We start from the raw sequence: 23,274 nt of genomic DNA, 5'->3' as shown, positions 1-23,274 counted from the left end.
CACAAAGGGGATGAGGGTGGGGGTGATGGGGTGGGAAAGAGATAGACTTCAAAATGGAGGCAGACTACGGTTGAAGTCCAGACACAAGATTATAGGGCTGTGCTGGCTTCTTAGCGGAGCAAAATCAACAGAAAAATGTTTGGCCAGCATTATCAGGCCATCCACCAATAAACCACTGGTTCTTGCCAAGCCAGGCCCTTCAAAAGGCTAGAAACCGCCATTTGAGCTCTCTACACTACTCAGAAAAGATGCCTGTTAAAACCAGCCTCGAGTAGTTTGAGTAGTACTGAGGGTCAAAACTAGTAGTGCAATAGTGTAGCTATTCACTGGTGGTGTTAGTTTGATTTTGCCTGATGTGCGATTTGGATCAGTTTTGTAAAATCTGTTCACATATAGTAATAATCCACATACAAACTTATTTATAGCCTTTTGTTTCAGTACATTGGATCATGGTTTCTTTTTACTGATCATTTTTAATACGCTAGCTAGTACTATGAATTGATAGATACTGATTACTCAATCCAGTAGTTTTGCCATAATTATTTTGTATTCTTCACAGTTAAAGAGCAGCCAGCAACTATCCAGCAGTTGTACAATGAAGGGTATGGATGGCTTTGAAGATATTCCAAATGTGAGCAATGTATTGTCAAAGGATAAAGAACTATAGCTAATATGTTAACCAAACAACACATTGTACACATAGTGTGCGAACTAAAGTAAATGTATTTATGCAAGTTAGAAAATTTGTGCTGCAGTGTTTACCATGTGTATGCAGGAATCATTGCTATGTTTATGACCTTCACTGAATTATGTAATATTTCATTGTGTAATATTTTGCTGTTTATGGCTGAAACTATATGCAAGGTATTGGGCTATATTTATCATCAAAAAGTATGGTTCCCCCTAATGTGATGTGTGCCACTAAAATGCCGCATCTATATACTATAACAGGGGCGTAGCAAAGCAAAAAACTATAGGGGGGCCACTATTGGTAACTAAAGCAGTGGCGGAGGAGGGTGTAGCTACTTGTGGGTACATGCACATGCTCTTCTTCTAGGGGGGTCTGGGGCATGCCCCCCCAGGGAAATTTTGAAAAATAGATGCTATGATGTTGAATCTGGAGGCAATTTTAGCCAATAATCATAATCACAGTTATGCTAGATAAGTAATCTTATAGCAACCTTGTATACTATGTTAATGACGTGATAGGACTGATGACATCACAAAACACAATTAATAAGGGGCTGTTACTTGAACTAATTTCATGTTGTTAAATATACCCCCCAGAAGTTATAAATTACTTGTATGCGGGATGAATTAATGAATTAATGTCTTCCCCCTGAGTACTAGCTACATTCTGCATTAGTTCGCAGATCCATAGTTGTCTCAGGGAAGTGCATTGGGAATTTGGACTGCTCTGATTCAGCTTCCTCCATCAAAGGTTCGTTATTAGAGCTAGAGCCAGGGCTAGAGCCAGGGCTAGAACAAAGCTACCTCCGCTAGAACCGCTCGGGGAACCGCTAGAAGCTCCTTCACTAACTGGACTCTTTGAAATAGGTCTACCATGACTACGAAATAATTCTGACAGAGTTTTCTGGTAGTAAGACTGAGACATAAGTTAACTCTCTGCTGCACAGTTCTTTAATTATTTTCTAACACGAATTACACATGAGGTGTAGCTTATTATCACTTTAAGTGCCTCTAATATTATTTCAAATAAACCAGGACCAAGATTTTAATCAGTGAGAAAGGAACAGTGTCCAAGTATGCCAATGATCTATAATTATTACATGTCACATGGTGCATTACTGTAAAAATGATTCCTGCTGCAAACCGGAGGGGCCCTGGCCTGTTCTATCTATCCATGGCCACAGACTAGGGGGGCCCTGGCCCCTGTGCCCCCCCCTGTTCCTACTCCCATGATATACCATAGTAAAATCATACACAACAAGGTTTACTCCATTTAACATCAAATATATGCAGCGTTAAAAACAAGAAAACACTTACTGTAAAGGCGTCCGGATATAAAAATTGTCAAAACCCTTCTTACTGCCTCACCACAGTCGCAAGGCTAGAGGCCAAATGAAGCAATGCACAGCCGTCACAACAAACTATGGGGTGGGACGTGCCTTTTGTGGTTCGGAAAAATGTCTGCTTTGCTATTTATCTTTTTCATGCCAGGAAACCATACTAAGGCATCAATTTTCCATCATAGATCTATGTTTCCACTGACCAAGATCAACACTTTTCCTTGAAGTAGTGTATTTAGATGTCACAAAACTATTTGAGAAACTTAATGGACTGCAGTAGTGTAGTATCCATTCCTGATAGTATTTGGTGGCAGCTAAGCTGGGCCTACGAAACGATTGCAATGAGTCACACCCCCTAGACCATATATATTGATGATGGTGCTGGTATTTTTCTACATCACTGCATGATCTCAAGTGACTTTGTACCTCGATTTTATTTGCAGGACTACAGATAACTCTGACATTTACTTCAGTCTGATGTGATCCTGAAAGATGTAAATTAATTGTTATTAGGTGTTTAATTATTTTCTACTCATTATTTACTGGGACTCAGTTTTTAATCATTGAAATTGCATTATTTAAGTCAGCTCTGCAGGTGCAGGCTGATGAAATTTACCTCACAGTTCTCATGATTTCTTCTATGTACTTCAGTGGTTATAATTAGCCCAGTCTTTCATTGTCAATTCCTCAATACACTTCAGTCTCATATCAACATGTAATTGGCATAATTACAAGGATATGACAACCAACTTCACCTTCCTCATGTAATTATTAATAGTAATAGCATGCAGGCACGTCATACCCTGCGCCATTATATGTGATAGATCCTTGGTGTTCAGTAACCTACTATAGAGACGCCATGGGGAAGTAGTATAACTAGGCTTTTCCTAGCTAGATCATAGACTTTTCTTAGCTAGATCATGACTGCATTATAGATGGTCTCATTCCTCTGCATTTTATGGACCAGGATGGGGTTTGATAGGTTTGAACTATTGCATTGATATTCAGGTACCTGATCCATTTGTCAGTATGTTTATTTTAAACTTGATAAGATTGAATATTCACACTTTTAGCTTGTAGTGTACAACAAGCACTTTGATTACTGCATGCAATATTCATAAATTTCAGTAATGTCTGTTGACTTATATATAAGTTTGAATGTTAGTGGTCAATGAGCCCGGTAAGTCTAGAACATATTATTACCATAATTGTTATTATTACTAGGCCCAGGACAAGTACAATCACCAACATCTACACAGTTAAATAAAATTAATAGTGAATACTGTTAACATCACTGTACATCTTATAGTGACCGTCACTAAGAATTTGCAGTGACATTCACTATTTGCCACAGTATTCAGTACTTATTCTTCGGTAGTTTGCCAGAGTGGCTCACATAATATTAGCTTGATGGAGATAAATGTGATGTCCTATTGTTGAACTTCAAGAAAGCATTGCTTAACTCATGATTATTCTATTAGCTCCATCATTATGGTATTAGAGGTCCTCTCTTAAAGGATTTCTCTAACAAATTGATTACAATGGGTTATTTTAGATAATAAGGAGAGCTATTCTACCAACCTGCTATCTGGCGTTCCACAAGGCACCGCATTTACTGTTTTATTATAGGAAAATAATCTCCCTGATTGTGCTTGTAACAGGATAAAATTATTATTTTATCAAGGCTTTACAGCACAAGTGTGGAAGGGTAGGACACCTGGTCCTATAGCCTGTTTTAAAGACATTATATAAGTATGTTTGAAAAGGCCAGAAAGGAGAAAAAATCTGGTCCATGACTGGACCTGAGCAGCCTTGAACCTGCAGCCATCCAATTTACACAATATGCTGATGATGTCTTATTGTATTCAGTTATCCGTTCTGTAGCAAACTGTGTTCATCTGTAAGAAGATCTAAATCTGTTATATATACACCAATGGTCCGTCACATAGTTTATGGACTTTAACCCTGTCACAAATGCGAATACTTACGTATCACAAATAAAAAGAACCCTATTCACTACCATGTACACCAAAAGTATAATGATGTACAAAATATCAAATTACCTTATGGGTATGCAGCTGCCATTCATTGAAAAGAGGATATTTCACAAGAATTGATTCTTTTAAGTTTTCATTTTTCCCCACTGTATTTTAAATTTAGAACACTTTACCCATCTTTGTATAGTTAACTCCCCATCCCTTGATCACTTTTGTAATAATTTAGATACCTATATACATACAATGTAACACACCCATGCATTAATATCTGTATCAATTGCTGCACAGTATTTAATATAATATAATAACTCCCTGCTTTGTTAGGTAATAAATTCAACGTGTATGGTACGGCATTGCTTTGCAGGCATTTATCAGTTTAACAGTCGTTTACCTTATTCTTGTGCATGGTATGTGTAAACCAAAAAGTATTCAGCCATAGCTGTACAACATTTGGAGACCAAGATATATTTAAGTCTTCACTGTACAGTGGCTAGCTACCATTGAGGTAACCGAGGCAGCTGCCTCGGTAAAAATGCTCAACAACAGGCTGAGCAGGCCTGAGTTTTGGCACCCTGATTATCTACTCAAACGTTACTAGACAGCATTACTGTATCCCAGTAGCTGAAAAGTAGTCCAGCACCATGCAAGGCACTATAGCTCCAACCCTGCTTGGCATTACAGCCATAGATTCTATTTTGTGTGACTTGAATTTGTAAAGATCGAGATACTCTAATAGAGCAGTCATCGTAATATTCTCTAATAGAGCATTCAATACAGAATATAGCCACTGTTCTCATTACACTGCTTGATCATTCACATTTATGTTAACTGTCTTTACATTACTTTTCAAAAGTTCCAATAAGTCAACTGCATGGAATTACATTGAGCTAATTGATCATGCATATCATGCATTAGCAGTTACAATCAAAAATAACCTCCACATGCCATTTCAAAGCATATATTTTCAAAATTTTCCTTGAGCATTCCCCCAGATTCCCTAACTTGACATGCTTAGCACATGCAGTTGAGCATCACATTAAAAGATAATTATCTCTGACTTAAACATCACATAAAAGTAGTGTGCATGACTATGACCTCCTTTGCAGTCCATGGATGGCCTGACCACTCCAGAGTAAGTTGTGTTGCATGCAATTAAGCTAGTCTAATAATTGAAGCATGGTATACCGTAGCATTAACTATGCTGGAGCATTACACCTGTATTTATGGCATGTAGAAAAATGCTCAGAGTCTTCTGAAGCAGTTTCCTCCATCCAACCAGATAGTCAACTTGTAAATGCTGTATACCAACCATACTTGAAAGTATTCATGAATCAGAAGTAGACTCTTTCAATTTGCAATCGGTGTATAAACTTTGCCTCAGTAAAAGTTTTTTCCTGGCTACACCTCTGCTGTATTGTCTACAACTAGCTATGTCAAATTATACCAGACATGCATGACTGTAACAATCAGTGAAACCATGTGAACCTAGAATATACAGCTAACAATATTCATGTGATGTTGATGTTCAGCCTGTCAAATTAAAGACATCAGATGTATCAGATAAACAGAATCATACAAAATACATAGCTCATTGTCTTCATTAATTTGTGAACCACATGTGTCACACTTTGCAGTTGTGATATTTGATAATGAAAGAAACATGTACAACTAAACAGAGGGAATTATATCATGACATTGATTTTCAATAATGTTTCTCACTTCTCAGTCAGTTGCTTTTCACAGTTAGTTACCTTAGTATGATAAGTGCAGTCTAATTATAGCCTTAGTCCCTTAAATTTTACAAGTTGCTGGCCTTGGTGTTGAGTTGTAATGCAGAAATTGAACTTAAGTTAGTCAGAACTCAGTTTTCCATCTAATTGTGCAATTAAATTTTTTTTGTATGCAATGTAAAAAAAAATAATGGCTATATATTAATGTTGGTGTTTGACATCTGGCATGCCACATGCCCTGACACTCAGTGAGCAGTAGTTGGAACCTATCGTGAGTCATGCAGAGGTACTCAGTGAGATGCAGCAAACCAGGGGCTCACTAAACTTCAAATGCATTGCTAGCAAACTTTTAAACTGATTGTGTATTGGTATACTTGACAAAATATTGATTTTTATTGATACAACTAGTAAATAATAGGTGAAACTCCCAGAGCTCAAGCTGCCATTCTTCCAATGCTGCTTGAACAGTGACAGACTGTGGAAGCCCCAACTTGACATAACTACTACAATGCATGTTTAAACTTAATTTTTTCATTTCTTATACTCTTTATTTCCTATAGGGATGTCATCAAACCTGACAATCATTAATCCCACTTAAACACTGACTGCATGGACAGTTACAATGTTCGTCTAAAAGATTATTTTAATTTAGTTCATGTTTATTGCAGGAATATCACCATACACAATGCTGCTCAAACTGTATGGAGTTCTAATGTATGTTCACAAATTTCATTTAGTTTGTGCTTGTATAGCTATAGTAATAGTATATAGTAATAAAAGTTTAAAGAAGATAATTACATTAATTAACTAGGGGTAGAAGGGTAAAGGAAATTATAAGTACATGAAGTATTTGGGTTAAAGTACTCTGTAAAAAAATTCCAAAGGTGACATGTTTGTAGATGATTGTGTTCAAGTTTAAATCAATGTTGATAAGGAGACGGGCATTCCTCAGCCTAGGGAGTTGATTGAAATTATGAATTTTGTTATTTGGAGATTAGTTGTACGTGAAGCAATTTGTGAGAAGTAAATGATCTTGTCCAATTACATAATTTAAAATGTTTAATTATAAGTGATCACTTGGCTGCTGTAAAGATTCCACGAAAAGCATATAAATTATGGGTATACATCAATGGCAGGAGTTTCAATTAAGTATATAAGCATATTTTTCATTCCGAATGTGTAAAAGGTAGAGTAGGGCTTATCATACAGTACGATAGTAACTGTATAGTAGGGACCACAAAGGAGTAGGCGTGGCCCACAAAATAATATCACCCAAACATTAGCCTCAATTTTCCCTTACAACGATGAGGCAGTATTGGTGAGGTAAAACTAAACCCAAACAAGCTTTCAGATCGACCCGAAATGCTTTCAACAAGTTCTTGATTAAAATGCTGTGTAACGGGTTGAACATAGCTGACAACGAAGTGTAATGGTAACTTCACTTTTCACACGATAATTGATATAGCTGGGGCACACAGTGCCTTTTCAGATGCGGTATGCATGGGGTCACCAGCTATAATAAAATTATTTACAAAAAAGTTAACAAACAAGTATACGAAAAAATTAAATTTATAACCAAAGTACAGTAAGCAGCTATAGTTTTGGATGTACACAGCAATTACATGCTTATACAACTACACAAAGTATCACATGTTCATAATGCTTTGCTATTCATGTCATGATGCAAAAGGGTAGGATACTGTATGTACAATAATTATGTAGTTCAGTTATTGGCATTCCAAAATATCAACTTTATTATAACTATCAGTACTCTTTCGAATGACATGTTCTCCACTCTTCAACTGCAAGGAAAAATTGTTATGTTTATACAACTGAAGTTGATAATACTATAGCTGCAATGATACACTAGTTACACAAGCAAAATATCAAGAGCGAACAAAAGAAGAAAAAAAATGAATAGAGGTAAATTATGTATGGACTAGACAGTTAGCAGAAGTATGGTTGTTAAAATATATGTAGTCAGAGCCACCCACAGAGGGGGGCAACTGGGGTATTTTGCCCCGGGCCCCAGCCTGAAAGGGGCCCCATGAAGGACCCCTTGAATACCTGTTTAAAAGATTGATATACTCTAATAGAGCAGTCACAGTATTCTTTAGAGGAGCAGTATAGCAAGCTTATAAATAAGGAGATATGGTTGGTGAGGGGTAGCTATAATTGTCATTGTCAGCATGTAATGACCTTCTTTTTTTTTGGTCTTCAACTTACAGCTTGGGTGAAGTTGTGATTCAGAATGGAAACCTCCTTGCCCTTGGGGCCCCACCTTAACTCTTTGCCCTGGGCCCCTTAATTTCTCTGGGCGGCCCTGTATGTAGTATGTAGAAGCCTTTATGAAAAGCAGTACTGTACTGAAATACATTACTATAAGGCTCATTACAAAAACTTGTACAATAAAACTGTTTATTGATAAACTCTGCTGATTGAGAGAATACAAATGGAAACAGCACGAGCTTTTGCACCATTAAACTTCTAGCACCTTTTCAGAATTACTTTCATAAAAACAAGAGCCAGTTGCAATTTATAAACCACCTTAACTAATAAACTGTTTTACAGAAGTGAGTTTATTTCATTGTCAAAATGTTCTTACTATGTCATTAAGGACTTTGATTTCTACATTAAGACTTTCTATTCTCTTTTTGTAATCTTCCTCAGCAAAATCAACAACACTCTCCTTGCGTTTTGTGCCAGTGCTTTTACTGTTCTTTTCTAGTTCTGTTCCTTCTGGATCATGGTAAACTTTGTACATCTACAAGTATTCAAGTCAAAGTATTATTTGTTATTACAAAAAATGGGTTACCTTCGACACAAACACCAGTACTAATATTACAGTTACACTTAACAGCATCATCATTCCCAATATTCCATACTGCACAGTTGGATGATTATGTAGTAAAAATCCGATTGGAGTAAGAGTCACAGATACTATCACTGCTCCATAAACTGACATTCCAACAAAGCGGGATTCATTTAATGCTGTATGCTTCACTTTACGTGTCTCAAAGGCAAGAAATAGTCCAGCCATCAAGACAAATGCTTTATATCCAAATAGAATGGGCAACCAGATCAGTGAGTCATCAGATTTACACACACCAATTATTTGAGGTACATCATTATCCTGTAGAAGAAAATTCTTCAATGGCATACTTATGTCAGCTAATATCTCAAAGACATGCCATGCATACTACTGCAGAGGTTGCTTATCACACACAGCTGATAGAACAAACATAACACACAGACAAAATTAAGGTTATATTATGCACAACCTGGTCATAATTTACATCACATAATTGTATGTGACAAAACTTTTGAAAATTGTTGACCTACACACACGTACACACACACACACACACACACACACACACACACATACACACACACACACACACACACACACACACACACAACACACATGCACACACACACACACACTATTTAACTTCATTTTTCACCATGAATGGATAGCCACACCAATACGCTACACATTCACGCTACAGCCATGCTACTCGGTTGCTTGGGATGCTTTTAATGAGTGGATTTCTATAGATGTGTACCAGTCACTGGGAACAGTGGCAGATCCAGGAGGGGGCACGTGCCCCCCTCCCCCTTCATCCTTTAAAACAAATAGCATGCAAGATCAAGATACTCTAATTAGGCAGTCAATCACTCTAATAAAGCAGTCACAGTGTTCATGAGGCAGTGTAGCTTAACTATGAAGCTATGAATAAGGATCTGTATATACTTTATAGTGTATACATTTGGTAAAGGACAGCCATTGTTGCTGTGACCTATTTTTTTTTTGTCTTCAACTTTTTTCAGCAAAGTGCACCCCCCCTGGGGAATGCTCTGGTACCTTGGACTGCCACTGGCCAGTTATAATACATGGCTAGAGGCATGGACACCCTTGGACAGTTGCTCAGATGATTTCTACGTGTATTTCTTTCACTTTAAGTAACACAGGTGGTCTTTAGAGCCTGGTATTAAGGATGGAGACTCCATATGACCTACTCGGCGATTTTCTGTTGATATATCAATAGCTTACTTGGTAGTTTGCCTGTGTGTTACAGAACCATCATGAAAAAGGTTGTTCAAAATCATGGTCATATCAGTAGTCAGCTTGAAGCTGTGGATAAAAGTGGGTTAAACACTGTGGTTGGTTACATCACAGTGAAAATTCTAATTCATAGGTTTTGGCTTTGCAAGCTGTACTGGATTGGAATGTTTAAATTCATGTATCTTACAATCTATTGATGTGCATACATCAATGGTTTTCCAAAATTAGGTTACTTATATATATATATATATATATATATACATACTTCATTTCCCTCAATTTCTTCTTCCTCCCTTCTTAAAATAGCACCTGGGATCAGCGTTGGTGGAAACATTAAAACTACATCTACCAGAACAAGTACTGTGACAATCGCAAACAAGTATCTGTCTTTGGCTGCCTACAAATACAAACTCATTTCACCAGATACTGTATTTTAAGCATTTATAACTCACAAATTTAGGATTGGGTTTAACAATATTGAAGATATAATACACTCTCCAAGTTTTAGCAAATATTGTGCCAAACAATAAACTAAATCCAATTGCTGCCAACCAAATTCTTGTCTGACACAGATGATCTACTGATGAAGATGATGCCACATTTTCATCCACTCCAAACAAAATCACTGTTATGTAAAATATAACTGCTCCAGCTATAATCATCACATTGACATATGGACTGGTACATTTCACTAGCCTAATGATATCAGAAAATACAATCTACAAATCAAATGGTATAATTCTTTTACTTTTGATCCCTGAACCATAAGTTGACCACCAAACAGATGATTGCAAAGCATATCCCAAGAACAGAAAGTATGGCATAACTGATAAACAATGCCAGAGCAATGTGAACAAATTCTTCATCTTCTGTTCTACCATCTATACAAGATCAATAGAGAATAACACAACTTTATTAATAGCAACAATGCATATGACTATTAGGTGCTAATTTCTGATCATTGATGCACAAAACGAGTTTAGCACAGCAAGGGGGGCTAAGAAGAGTGATAACTTGTTGATAAGTTTAGTACAGTATGTGAAGTACATCCAACAAGCAAAGCATGCTTTTTCTTGGGGGAAGGGAGTTTGGGTGAAATTGGTAACAAGAATTTTATTTGAAAATACAGGTGAATGTTTTATTCAAATACACCACTGCTCTAAAAGAGTAACTGACCATTCTATTATGGCATCTTGAACTTCAAAATTGGAGATGCTGAACTTCTTTAAAATGGAGAGACCCTGGTTCCCCTTAGCCCCCACTGTTGAGTCCTTACTAAGTTGCTTCGGTTAAACAACATCAAACCTATAATTGTTTAGTATCTTCAAGTGTTGTGTGCTTTAAATGTGCATTGTAGGATTATGAGTGGGTAGAAGGACATACTTGTTGCCTGTGCATCCTGTGGACCCACCCCTGATGTGTTCATCCATGTGGTTATAATTTGTCATCATTCATTGTAAATACATCAATGATATTCCAACATTTATACATGGTACCTGGAAAAACTGTGTCATCATTCTCTCTGTCTTTGTACACCATATTGCCATTTATTAGTGACGCATATCTCACTCTAGTCAAGCCATTGTCATTACCTGTCATATAATATGATGTCAGATTACATGACTTTAAGAACTAACGCCTGAATTGGAGGAATGTTAATTCACCTGGCCTGTCACCATTTTCACGAAAACTAACATTTCCCTGTAAGCATACAACATACAGCACAATGTAAAACTGTTATTAATAAAAAGTTTATTCCTACTAACATGGATTCTTCAAACCTACATACCATTAAAACGCCATGACTACTATTAGCTTAGTGTTAAAAATCAGTGTGGCTACTATTCAAGGACAGCTACTATTAAGGGCGATCACTATTTAAGGCTGGCATTTATAGCATTAGTAGGTCTGAAAGTGCAGCAACTATTCTGAGTATAGGAAACAAAAGTTGTTATGAGAAGTGTGTGTACTTACTTACTTCATGTTTTAGTAGCTCTAGTACATTTTACTGCAATGTGCACTTAAAGGAATCAGCAAATGATTGCAGAACAACTATTGCTATTTTCCTTACTTAGGACACTACTAATAATACTGCAGGATAGTCTACTTCACCTTCCTACAGGTAACCCAAGGATAGGTAAAAAACATCTTAGAACAATTGAAGACTACGGATTCTAATACGTAATAGCCACAGCATTTATCCAAGGGTAGCATTTATGCTCTATCTTTAAGGGAACAGTGTGGCCACTATTCAAATGCACCTACTATTACAGGTGCAGTGTTTAATCAAGGAAATATGGTATCTAAATTTCCTATTGTGCAGTTATAAATTACATAGAGTTTTTTTTACCAACAATATTCAGTACTAATACTAATTTCACAAGGTAAGAATATTGTATACAAGAACACTTGAAACAAAAAGGCCTTGTATAATTTTCACTCACACTTAATCCAAAGAACTTGACTTTCAGTGCTTCTTCATATAAAAGTCTAGAGATGTTTTCAGAAAACTTACCATTGTATGTAAAATCTGCCAAATTTACACCACTAGGTACGTAGTTTAGTAGCAGCACTATTTATAGCCAGTGCAGCAGTCCAGACTGCATCAAACATAAAGACGATATCTTCTTTATTTGCCAGTGGAGATGTACTGCTTATTCTATATTGCTCAATGTTTTCCTCATAATAGGAATCGAAGAAGTTCCTAGTCTGTGGAAAACAAGACAAAAACAAAATTAATTTCAAGAATTGGTACTAGACAATAGAATGAATCACATGTCACATACTATGTTTCCCACATTCGGTCTATCTTTTTCTTCTTCTGTTAGCTGAGGAAAACAGTCAAAGAGTAGTGAATTTTGCACTACACTTTGTAATGCTGCATCACCAGCTGGACAATTGGTATTGTTTGCCATCCAGATCCTATCAGTATACCAAACAATAAACATCCACTGATACTCAGGATGGGTTAATCCATTTTTAGCTGCCTAAAGTAAAACACAAGCTACACTTAATAAGACTAATATTAATTGTACAAATAATAAGCATATGACATCATCAATAAACTCATTTTGTATACAGTGCACCTTCAGTTATCCAAACCTCAAACATCTTTATTATTTGAACACAAAAAGTGACTGTTTAATTACAGAATTTTCATCACTGATGTGTGTTCTATTGGAGTAGATGCATGTGTTCTCTAAGAATGATTGAATGGAGCTCAGTAGGTCTTCATTTATTTGAACAAATCCACTTAATAATATCTAAACGCTTTTGTCTAACCCTAGTGTCAGTATAGCACTGTATCAGTATAAAGACATGTTAAGAAGCTTTCAAAATAATGCATACTTAATAGCAGGTTATGAAACTTTCTGTTGCAGTTTTATGTACAAGAGTTATTTTTATGACTGGGTATAATAGCACTGCATATAACTCAATGAAGAATCTATTGATGTATCAAAACTTTCCCTAAGCAAAGTGATGCAACAAACCCTTGCTTACCTCACATATTATTTCTGCTCCATTGTCTTCATACATGTTTACAAAAATTATTCGAGCTGGAGATTTCTATAATGAATAATCATATGAAAACGTAATTAGGAGCTGTTAAGCAAAATAAAATGCCAGCTAATCAAAGCAAAGTTTTAAAATGCAGTGTACCACATACATAACCCACAACGAGAAAGCATAAACAAAAGATAGAATACAATTTAACTCACTGACAAGTTCAAAAGGCAAAAGCAGAAATGGACATAATTGCTATTTCTGCTTGTATTTCCACTGTTTTATATAAATGCAAATTTGCAGACTTGATTTCTCAAAATCTCCAATATCATATAATGCAATAGTACTGTATAGTAGGGACATCGAAGGTATGGGTGTGGCCTGTGATATAATATAATGCAAAATTCTGTCTTGATATTTCCTCACAACAACATAACAGTATTGGTTGGGTAAAATCTAGCCCAAAAGTATCTTCAGATCGACCCAAAATGTTTCTGTCAAGTAGTTACAGAATTTTAAAAAAAATATTCAATGGAATTTACTAATGCCTGCCTGCTTGCCTGACACTTTCAGTCAAGCATAGCAGAAAACTGGCTACGGCTACTGTCCTAATTTTTTCACAAAAATGTTTCTAATTTGATGAAGAAAAAAAACCTTTGGTATATTGATAGGTATACGATGCTTGCGCTATTGTCTTACCTTTTATCCTTCTTTACCATGGCCATCAGTCAAGGTTATACCGCTGATAGTGTTAATAGACTACAATAGGGCTTCCATTAGGGACCCGCCAATTATGCTGGCATAATAATGAGCATAATAGGTGCCTGAAAGCATTGGGCATAATGCTAGCATAATAGGCAGGACACTTATGCATTACCGTAAATTCTTGCTTATCAAAATACATATCACAGAAAAAGATCAATATACCCTAATATAACAAACAGTCAGAAAATAATCAGACAGCTGACTGTTCTATTAGAGTATATCGATCTTTTCTGTGACATGCAGTTTGACAAGCAAGGATTTAGAATCTGTGCTTCAGCAACTTACTGTTTTCCCATAAAGTGCAAATTTACTAGAAAAACATGGAACTGAGGTATAAATATTGAGCATAATTTGAGCATAATAGGTAAATGTTGAGCATTAATTTAAGCATAATAGGCAAAATTTTGAGCAGTGCAGCATAGCATAATAGGTAAAATAATGAGCATAATCGGCGGGTCCCTAGCTTCCATCTATGGTGTATCAAACTATTCGAATACACGTGGTTAGTCTAGTTATTATTATCTAATCAAAAACAGCCAAGCTGTAAAAAAAGGTGCGGCCCCCATAAAGGCCATGGTGAAAAAAGATGTGAAATCCAAGGTGGCGGCCAAGAAATGGCTGTGATGGTAGGTTAATGGTTACATTTTAATAACAACAATTCAGGTGAATTTGGTGCCAAGACCAAGCGGCACAAAATTCACCTGAATTGCTGTTATTAAAATGTAACCATTAACCTACCATCACAGCCATTTCTTGGCCGCCACCTTGGATTTCACATCTTTTTTCACCATGGCCTTTATGGGGGGCGCACCTTTTTTTACAGCTTGGCTGTTTTTGATTAGATATCACTTCTTTTTGTATTTGTATACTGCAAAGCCGGCCTATGGCTGGCTTTGGGGCTTTTTTAACCCATGTGTTTTTTTCTTTACCACAGGAAGAAGAAAAGAACTTAAAGAAGAATTTTAGTACTTCAATTATTTTTGATTTTATTAGTAATTATACAAATTATATACATATATTTATTACATGCTCATTATTCCCCACAGGATTTTTTTTGCAGCTGATCTCTCTACTGGGTGACTTGAAATGTAGCTGAACTATATACAGGATGGTTTCTTTGTAGCTGAACTCTCTGTAACAGGTGATTTGTTTGCAGCTAAACTCTCTACATGGTGGTGTCTTTATAGCCGAACTCTCTACATGATGGTTTCTTTGTAGCTGAAATCTCTATAAGGTGACTTCGTCTAGCTGAACTCTCTACAGGGTGATTTTTTTGTAGCTGAACTCTCTGCAGAGTGATTTGTTTGCAGCTGAACTCTCTACATGATGGTTTCTTTGTAGCTGAACTCTCTACAAGGTGACTTCGTCCAGTTGATCTCTCTACGGGGTGATTTGTTTCTAGCTGAACTCTCTACAGGTGAATTGTTTGCAGCTAAACTCTCTACATGGTGGTTTCTTTGTAGCTGAACTCTCTACAAGGTAACTTCTTCTCTACAGGGTGATTTGTTGTAGTTGAATTCTCTACTAGGTGGTTTGTATGAGGCTGAACTCTCTACATGGCGGTTTCTTTGTAGCTGAACTCTCTACAGAGTGATTTGTTTGTAGCTGAACTCTCTACATGATGGTTTCTTTGTAACTGAACACTCTACAAGGTGACTTCTTCTAGCATGATCTTTCTACAGGGTGAATTGTTGTAGCTGAACTATCTACAAGGTAACTTCTTCTAGCTGATCTCTATACAGGGTGATTTGTTTGTAGTTGAATTCTGTACAGGTGGTTTCTTTGTAGCTGAACTCTGTACATGATGGTTTCTTTGTAGCTAAACTCTTTACAAGGTGACTTCTTCTAGCTGAACTCTCTATGGGATAATTTCTTTGTAGCTGAACTCTCTATATGATGGTTTCTTTGTAAATGAACTCTCTACAAGGTGAATTCTTCTACCTGATCTCTCTACTGGGTGATTTGTTTGTAACTGAACTCTGTACAAGTGCGTTTTTGTGGGTGATCTCACTGCAGGTTGACTTGTTTGTAGCTGAACTCACTAAAGGGTGATTTTGCTTGTAGCTGAACTCCTTGCATTGTATCTAGTTTCTAGCTGATCTCTCTACAGGGTGATTTGTTTGTAGCTGATCTCTCTACAAGTTGATTTGTGTGTGTAGCTGATCTCTCTGCAGGTTGATTAATTTGCAGCCGATCTCTCTACAAGGTAATTTGTTTGTAGCTGAACTGTCTATAAAGTGATTTATTTGTAGCTGATCTCTCTGCAGGTTGATTTGTTTTAGCTGAACTCTCTACAGGGTGATTTACTTGTAGCTGAACTCCTTACATTGTGACTAGTTTCTAGCTGATCTCTCTACAGGGTGATTTGTTTGTAGCTGATCTCTCTACAAGTTGATTTGTGTGTAGCTGATCTTTCTACTGGTTGATTTGTTTGTAGCCGATCTCTCTACAGGGTAATTTGTTTGTAGCTGAACTCTGTACAAGGTGCTTTTTTGTAGGTGATCTCACTGCAGGTTGATTTGTTTGTAGCTGAACTCACTAAAGGGTGATTTGCTTGTAGCTGAACTCCTTACATTGTGTCCAGTTTCTAGCTGATCTCTCTACAGAGTGATTTGTTTGTAGCTGAACTCTCTATAAGGTGATTTATTTTTAGCTGAACTCCTTAATTTGTGTGTAGTTTCTAGCTGATCTCTCTACAGGGTGATTTGTTTGTAATTGATCTCTCTACAAGTTGATTTGTGTGTAGCTGATCTCTCTGCAGGTTGATTTGTTTGTAGCCGATCTCTCTATAGGGTAATTTGTTTGTAGCTGAACTCTCTATAAGGTGATTTGTTTGTAGTTGATCTCTCTGCAGGTTGATTTGTTTTAGCTGAACACTCTACAGGCTGATTTGTTTGTAGCCGGTCTCTCTACAGGGTAATTTGTTTGTAGCTGAACTCTCTACAAGTTGATTTGTGTGTAGCTGATCTCTCTGCAGGTTGATTTGTTTGTAGCCGATCTCTCTACAGGGCAATTTGTTTGTAGCTGATCTCTCTACAGGGTGATTTTTTTGTAGCTGACCTCTCTTCAGGGTGATTTGTTTCTAGCTGATCTCTCTACAGGGTGATTTTTTGTAGCTGACCTCTCTTCAGGGTGATTTGTTTCTAGCTGATTGCTCTACAGGTTGATTTGTTTGTAGATAAACTCTCTACAGGGTAATTTGCTTGTAGCTGAACTCCTTACTTTGTGTCTAGTTTGTAGCTGATCTCTCTACAGGGTGATTTGTTTGTAGCTGAACTCCTTACATTGTGTGTAGTTTCTAGCTGATCTCTCTACAGGGTGATTTGTTTGTAGCTGATCTCTCTACAAGTTGATTTGTGTGTATATAGCTGATCTCTCTGCAGGTTGATTTGTTTGTAGCCGGTCTCTCTACAGGTTATCTGTTTGTAGCTGAACTCGCTATAAGGTGATTTGTTTGTAGCTGATCTCTCTGCAGGTTGATTTGTTTTAGCTGAACTCTCTACAGGGTGATTGCTTGTAGCTGAACTCCTTACATTGTGTCTAGTTTCTAGCTGATGTCTCTACAGGGTGATTTTTTTGTAGCTGAACTCTCTTCAGGGTGGTTTGTTTCTAGCTGATCTCTCTACAGGTAGATTTGTGTTGATTTGTTCATTGCTGATCGCTCTAAAGGTTGATTTGTTGCAGCTGAACACCCTGCAAAGTGTTTTGTTTGTAGCTGATCACTCTAAAGGGTAATTTGTTTGTAGCTGAACTCTCTCCACAGTGACTTGTGTGTAGCAGAATTCTGTGTAACTGAATTCTCTAGAGAGTGACTTAATTGTAGCTGAATTCTCTACACAGTGCATGACTTGTTTATAGCTGAACTTTCTTCAGTGTGACTTGTAATGTTCTGAATCTCTATAGTGCATGGTATATTTGCTTAACTCTCCACATGGTGACTGTCTTCTTGCTGAACTGTCTATAAGATTAACTGTTTGCAACTGAATTCCCTACAGAATAACTTGTGATGTAATAAAATTCTATAATGGAGTAAATAAATTAGCCGAATGCTCTATTAGGGTGACTGTTCTATTAGAGTATCTCGATCTCGCATTTGCTACACGGAGTTGGCTTTCGAATCATAACTCAGTGGTTTATAATCCGATTCTTCTGTACTACTGCAAGGACTTTCTATGAAGATTATTCCAGCTATACACCGATTTTCAGCTCATTGCTCTAAGCGGTTTGCCTAGTAGGCGTGAAAACTAATACTTTTTTATTCATAAAAATCGATCGCGTAATTGTGACACAGGTTGGGTTTTGTGTCATATCTCCGTGGTCTTTATCTCGATTCCTTTCAAACCACCAAACGGCACTCCTACGATGGTTACTCCATCTACATAGCAATTTTCAACTCATTCCATGAAGCGGTTTACCCTGTAGGCGTGACAACAAATCGATCTTGTTATACGCGAATAATCGGTCATAACTCCTGAACCATTCATCGGATTTGTACCAAATTTGATGCTAGGATTCGCCTTTGGACTCCCTTTCTGTGTGCCAAATTTCAAGGCGATCGGAGTACGCGTTTGCTTGTTATAGCAATTTTTGCAAGTGTGCGAAAAGACGAAGAAGAAAAATAAACGAAGAAAAAAAAACGAAACTTTGGCAGCTCGTATCTCGGAAATGGCTGGAGCGATTTCCTTCAAATTTGGAATGTAGACTCCCTTGGCTGGCGGGCAACTGTGTAGCAAATTTGGTTCCAATCAGATAAGTGATCACCGAGATACAAAGGTGTGAAAATGACGTTTTCGTTCTTCCTGTCAATATACTCACGGTGTGGCGCACCGGTTTCTTGGGCCGCACGACACACTACCGTGTGTCTTGATTATTATTATTACTAGGACTGGGTCATACATAACCAAGTAAATTGTTTATGTATAAGACAATTTCTATTTTGTTTCTCTAATTGATGTATAGTAAGTACAGTAGGACCCAAGCATCTGTGTGCCAGTTCAATTATAAAAGTGTTAAGATAAGTGAATTCATTTGTATAAATCAAGCCCATTCATTTATATAGTAAGTTCCGTTCAACTGCTCTAATAGAACATACACTTACTCTAATAGAACATTCATCTAATAACAGAATACTCAAATAGAACAGTCAATTACACTGTTCAGATAATAAAGAGTTCATATAATCAAGATTCAAGTCCTACTGTATCACCTGTTAAGTCACCATTGCATAGAATTTATGGGGTAGCCTTTACCTTGTATAAATAATTTGAGTTTGGTAACCTTCCATGTATATGGCAATGTTATGTACAACGGAAAGGCGGCCAAACTCAAATTATTTATTGCTACTAGAGAATCTTACACTTTGCTTTATTGATTACCATGAACTTCGCAGATAAGCATTCAGCAGGAAGTTCACAGATGATGGCACAAATCCCTCTCCTTTCAACCCAATAAGTGAGATGTAGGAGATTGCCAATTATTTCTTTAGTGTCAACACTTTTCCATTACTACTGCTGGGTTGATTTAACTAATAGCAAAACAAACAGTAGATATGTTCCCAGGACCTCATCATTTATGATACAAAAAAACTACTGGCCACACACACACACACAAACGCACGTATGCACGCACGTATGCACGCACGCACGCACACACACACACACTCAGACACTGCAGTACATGTATACACATGCACACATGTATACACATATATGGACACATGTAGATATACACACAAACACACATACGCACACACACACATTATGTGCATGGATAAAAGCACACAAAATTATGTGCACACATATTTCATATTTGACAGATACACACACATGCACATGTATACATGCACATGCAAATGATACACGTGCATGCAACTCACTCACATATACACGCACACACACACACACACACTCACACCCACCCTCACACACACACACACACACACACACACACACACACACACACACACACACACACACACACACACACACACACACACACACACACACACACACACACACACACACACACACACACACACACACACACACACACACACACACACACACACCCACACACACACACACACAAACATACCCATCTACACACAAGCAAAACATGTACACAAACACTTTCAAAAGAAGTACACTCATGTGTTTTGTGTATGCGCGTGTATTTTAAAAGGTATATAGGCCCAAAACATAGGGGTAGAAAATAGTTGTTGGAGCAATGGCAGAGGAAGTAGTTGGTATGAGAGGGGGCTGACCAGAGTATAGAATTTCTGGCAGCAGGGGGTCTGGGGGGCACAGCCCCCCCAGAAGTTGTAGCCATTAATAGCTTTCACAACGTCACCAAAATTAATTTATAGGGTACAATTTGAAGCATTTGAACTAAAACATCAACTTTTAATCAAAACAATTTAAGGTTACGGTATAATCACAGGCAATCATTCAAAATTTTTAATGCCTATCGATACTTGTTGAAAAGGCCATAAAACCAGTCTACTGAGTCAAGCAGTATGAAAGGTTTAAAGTGAACACAAAGCCCTTCATATTTAATGGTTTTATGTCATTACAGTACAGTGTAGTTTGAGGCAGGTGGAACACTATAAGTTGTTGTAGCAAGACATGTAAGCCAGCCCATACATTGCTCAGCTACAGCTATCACTACCATGTTTTCTGTCGCCAAATGCAGCAAAAGCTGTAGGCTCTATATATGGGGCATGGTGATGCTGTATACAACTGATATGTTGGTGATTTGGATGTTTGCCCCCAAATTTTCATAGTTTAGAAGCCCAGAGAGCCTATACAATTTCAGTGTTCTTAGTTAATTCTTAAGAGAGAGAACCATCAATGATGATAAAAATAGTGCATATGTATCTTATACAGTAACTGAGAGTGTGGTGTGTCCTCAGGCACACATGACCACAACATGGAAGACCATAAGGTGGGTATGGCAAGGAGTGAAATTACAACAAACATACAAAAAACTGCTAGCTTTTAAAGGAACTGTAAAAGTGACTATTTTATTAGAGTAGCTGACTGCTCTATTAGAGTATCTCGATCTTGCAAGCATTGTCCAAGGGCCCCACCATCTATATGGCTCGCTATATGGTTCCATTAATTAAATAATTAACAAATTTTCGTGTTTGACATCGTCCTGTGCTACCTTTTAGGCCCCACCCTTTTAGGTAATAACAAAAGTTGCTCGGTTAACCTAGGGGCAACGGTTTAAAAGAAATTCACACAGTCTAAGTACAAAACCTTCTACTCCAGCCTGTTGTTTCTGCGTAAGTTGCTCGTGTATTCTTCCTTTGTTTAGTCGAGTGTCTCTCACACCATGCAGTATCTCGATCTTTCTACAACAGAGTACGCTGCTCTAGTTCCACCCGGTGAGTTCTCATGTCGAAGCGTCGAGTCGAATTTTGTAGTATCTTATGCTTAGTTTAACGCGCAGCGCATATGAACTGGTTGCTAAGAATTACAAACCTGGTTCACGAACCGGTTGTACGAGTTCAATGTTTGGTTTTACGCGCAGTGCATATAAAGTGGTTGCTACGCGGCCGTAGCTATTCAAACAGGTTATACGAGTTGAACGCTTAGTAACTAACGCGTGGTGTGTTTCAATCGGTTGTCAAGAACTGGAAAGGAGGGCGTCTATTAGAAAACCTAACTCATTAACGAAAGCACTTGGAAAAAGACTCATAGTTAATTTTGACGTTTGTGTATCGTCTAACACAACCCCGGTGAGTATTCGTTTGTGCACTTCGTAGTTAGTCCTGTACATTAATTAATTATAATTAATTATAATTAATTATAATTAATTAATTATTTATGACGTCATTTCTTATTATTCTTATTACTTGGTTATGTAATTATGGTTACTGTGTAAAACTCATGTAGAGTATACATATTGATTATAGCTAGCTACATCTTTAAATAATTATAGTCAGTTGTTCTTTAAAAGAATTTAGAGATGAAATCTCAACTAAATGATTAGGTAGATCGTTCCAAAGCTTGGAAGTTGATGGTAAAAAAATTGTAGGTAAAGTTAATTTTGGCTTGTGGGATTCTGAATCATTAGTGATGTCCCCTGGTAGTTAACGTAAGTGGTGTAAGCTGTAAGGTTGGGATCTCAATAATGTCTTTGACAAGTTAAAAAATATCAGTAATTTGTTATAGGAGTGACGTTGATCTAGAGAGGCATTTAAGATTGGAGCGCATATTAGTTACACTAGCTACTGTTTAGCATTGCACCAAACTATTTGAACAGATGTGGAATGGTGGTTTTCGAAGTTGGTAGTTGATATCAATCAGTGAGAGCAACTTGCAGCAAACTAGCCATGTGTAAGCCAATAAATATAGTTTAGCAACAGTGTTAAAACCGAGTTGGGTCATCCAGGTCCCGCTTTACAGATTATCCGGGTCTGACCCGGATTGGATCACGTGCTAAATTAATTAGTGTAACGATGTGGACATGTAGTAACACATCATAGTATAGCTCTGCTTCTTTCATGAGCCACGTCCACTTATGTATATTACTGCCTGTAAACATATGGTAGCCATGCCCATTTATCAGTCTCTAGGTATGCATGAATCCATGTCCATTATTTTCTGCAGGCTTATGTAGAGCGACACCCACTAATCAGTTGTTATTGTATGAGTCATAATCTAGTATATAGTGCTATGATTAACTCTGTGACTGGTTTTTTGAAAAGCAGGCTATATAGTAGTCATGAGCTTGCAAAAAAAGTTCACAAACAAGTATAAGAAAAAATCAGTGTATAGTGCTGCAATAAAAAGTACTGAAACAAGCTGGATATGAGTAGTGTGTAATGTCCAAATACTGTAAAACAATAAGAAGTGATTATCCTTACTGTGCACTGTCCCTACTCTAATCAAAATTTTTCTTATATAATAAAATCAAGCTCATTCATTATTCTTTCTAATGCCACTGGCACCTGAATCGTTTTGATACTGCCACCATGGCAACAGTAATCAGCTGTCAATGATGACATACCATATAGCCTAAATATTTGAGGCGCAAAATTTTCAAAGTTGATCAATGTTACCTACTTTAGATTTTTTGCAGATTTACAAGCAACCCCAAAATGTATTAGACTATATGGAAGTCTAAATATTTCAAGGATAAATTTTCATTGCTAACCCCCAAAACTTCTAAAT

At 37.2% G+C, this 23,274-nt stretch overlaps 2 protein-coding genes across 4 annotated transcripts in view; one reads left to right on the top strand and one right to left on the bottom strand.

Annotated features, from left to right (window-relative positions):
• Positions 1 to 830, top strand: part of LOC136251067 (gamma-aminobutyric acid type B receptor subunit 2-like) — a 70,646-nt gene extending 69,816 nt beyond the window's left edge. For both annotated transcript variants that reach the window (XM_066043450.1, XM_066043449.1), the window contains one exon: positions 560 to 830. In XM_066043450.1, the coding sequence (XP_065899522.1) occupies positions 560 to 667 (108 nt within the window). In that variant the 3' untranslated portion in view covers positions 668 to 830. The remainder of the gene's footprint in view (positions 1 to 559) is intronic.
• A 6,112-nt stretch (positions 831 to 6,942) lies between these two features.
• Positions 6,943 to 21,536, bottom strand: LOC136251064 (gamma-aminobutyric acid type B receptor subunit 2-like). 2 transcript variants are annotated; one of them, XM_066043444.1, is made up of 12 exons: positions 21,355 to 21,536; positions 13,328 to 13,393; positions 12,613 to 12,813; positions 12,271 to 12,535; positions 11,464 to 11,527; positions 11,323 to 11,418; positions 10,575 to 10,707; positions 10,279 to 10,522; positions 10,092 to 10,223; positions 8,573 to 8,890; positions 8,363 to 8,521; positions 6,943 to 7,559 (listed from the first exon to the last, which is right to left on the bottom strand). In XM_066043444.1, the coding sequence occupies exons 6-12, from the start codon at positions 11,363 to 11,365 to the stop codon at positions 7,485 to 7,487; spliced, it is 1,104 nt and encodes a 367-aa protein (XP_065899516.1). In that variant the 5' UTR covers positions 11,366 to 11,418; positions 11,464 to 11,527; positions 12,271 to 12,535; positions 12,613 to 12,813; positions 13,328 to 13,393; positions 21,355 to 21,536; the 3' UTR covers positions 6,943 to 7,484. The 2 variants fall into 2 exon arrangements, with proteins under 2 accessions (XP_065899516.1, XP_065899515.1); XM_066043443.1 differs by lacking the exon at positions 21,355 to 21,536 and having other exon boundaries at positions 13,328 to 14,242.
• Between the last annotated feature and the right edge of the window lie 1,738 nt (positions 21,537 to 23,274).

This window comes from Dysidea avara, chromosome 3 (genome assembly GCF_963678975.1).
Source record: "Dysidea avara chromosome 3, odDysAvar1.4, whole genome shotgun sequence".
NCBI classification, from domain to species: domain Eukaryota; kingdom Metazoa; phylum Porifera; class Demospongiae; order Dictyoceratida; family Dysideidae; genus Dysidea; species Dysidea avara.
The sequence above is the reverse complement of the archived record's forward strand: the minus strand, read 5'-3'. Positions and strand labels throughout refer to the sequence as shown.

Bases quoted from the DNA above. Each gene is read 5' to 3' on its own strand.
- LOC136251064 (XM_066043444.1), bottom strand. From the start codon at position 11,365: ATGGTGTACAAAGACAGAGAGAATGATGACACAGTTTTTCCAG. The intron at 8,891-10,091 runs GTATGTATATAT...TTTCTTCTACAG, and splicing joins AAGAAATTGAGGGAAATGAA to GATAATGATGTACCTCAAAT. The intron at 8,522-8,572 runs GTAACCCATTTT...GAATACTTGTAG, and splicing joins TACTGGTGTTTGTGTCGAAG to ATGTACAAAGTTTACCATGA.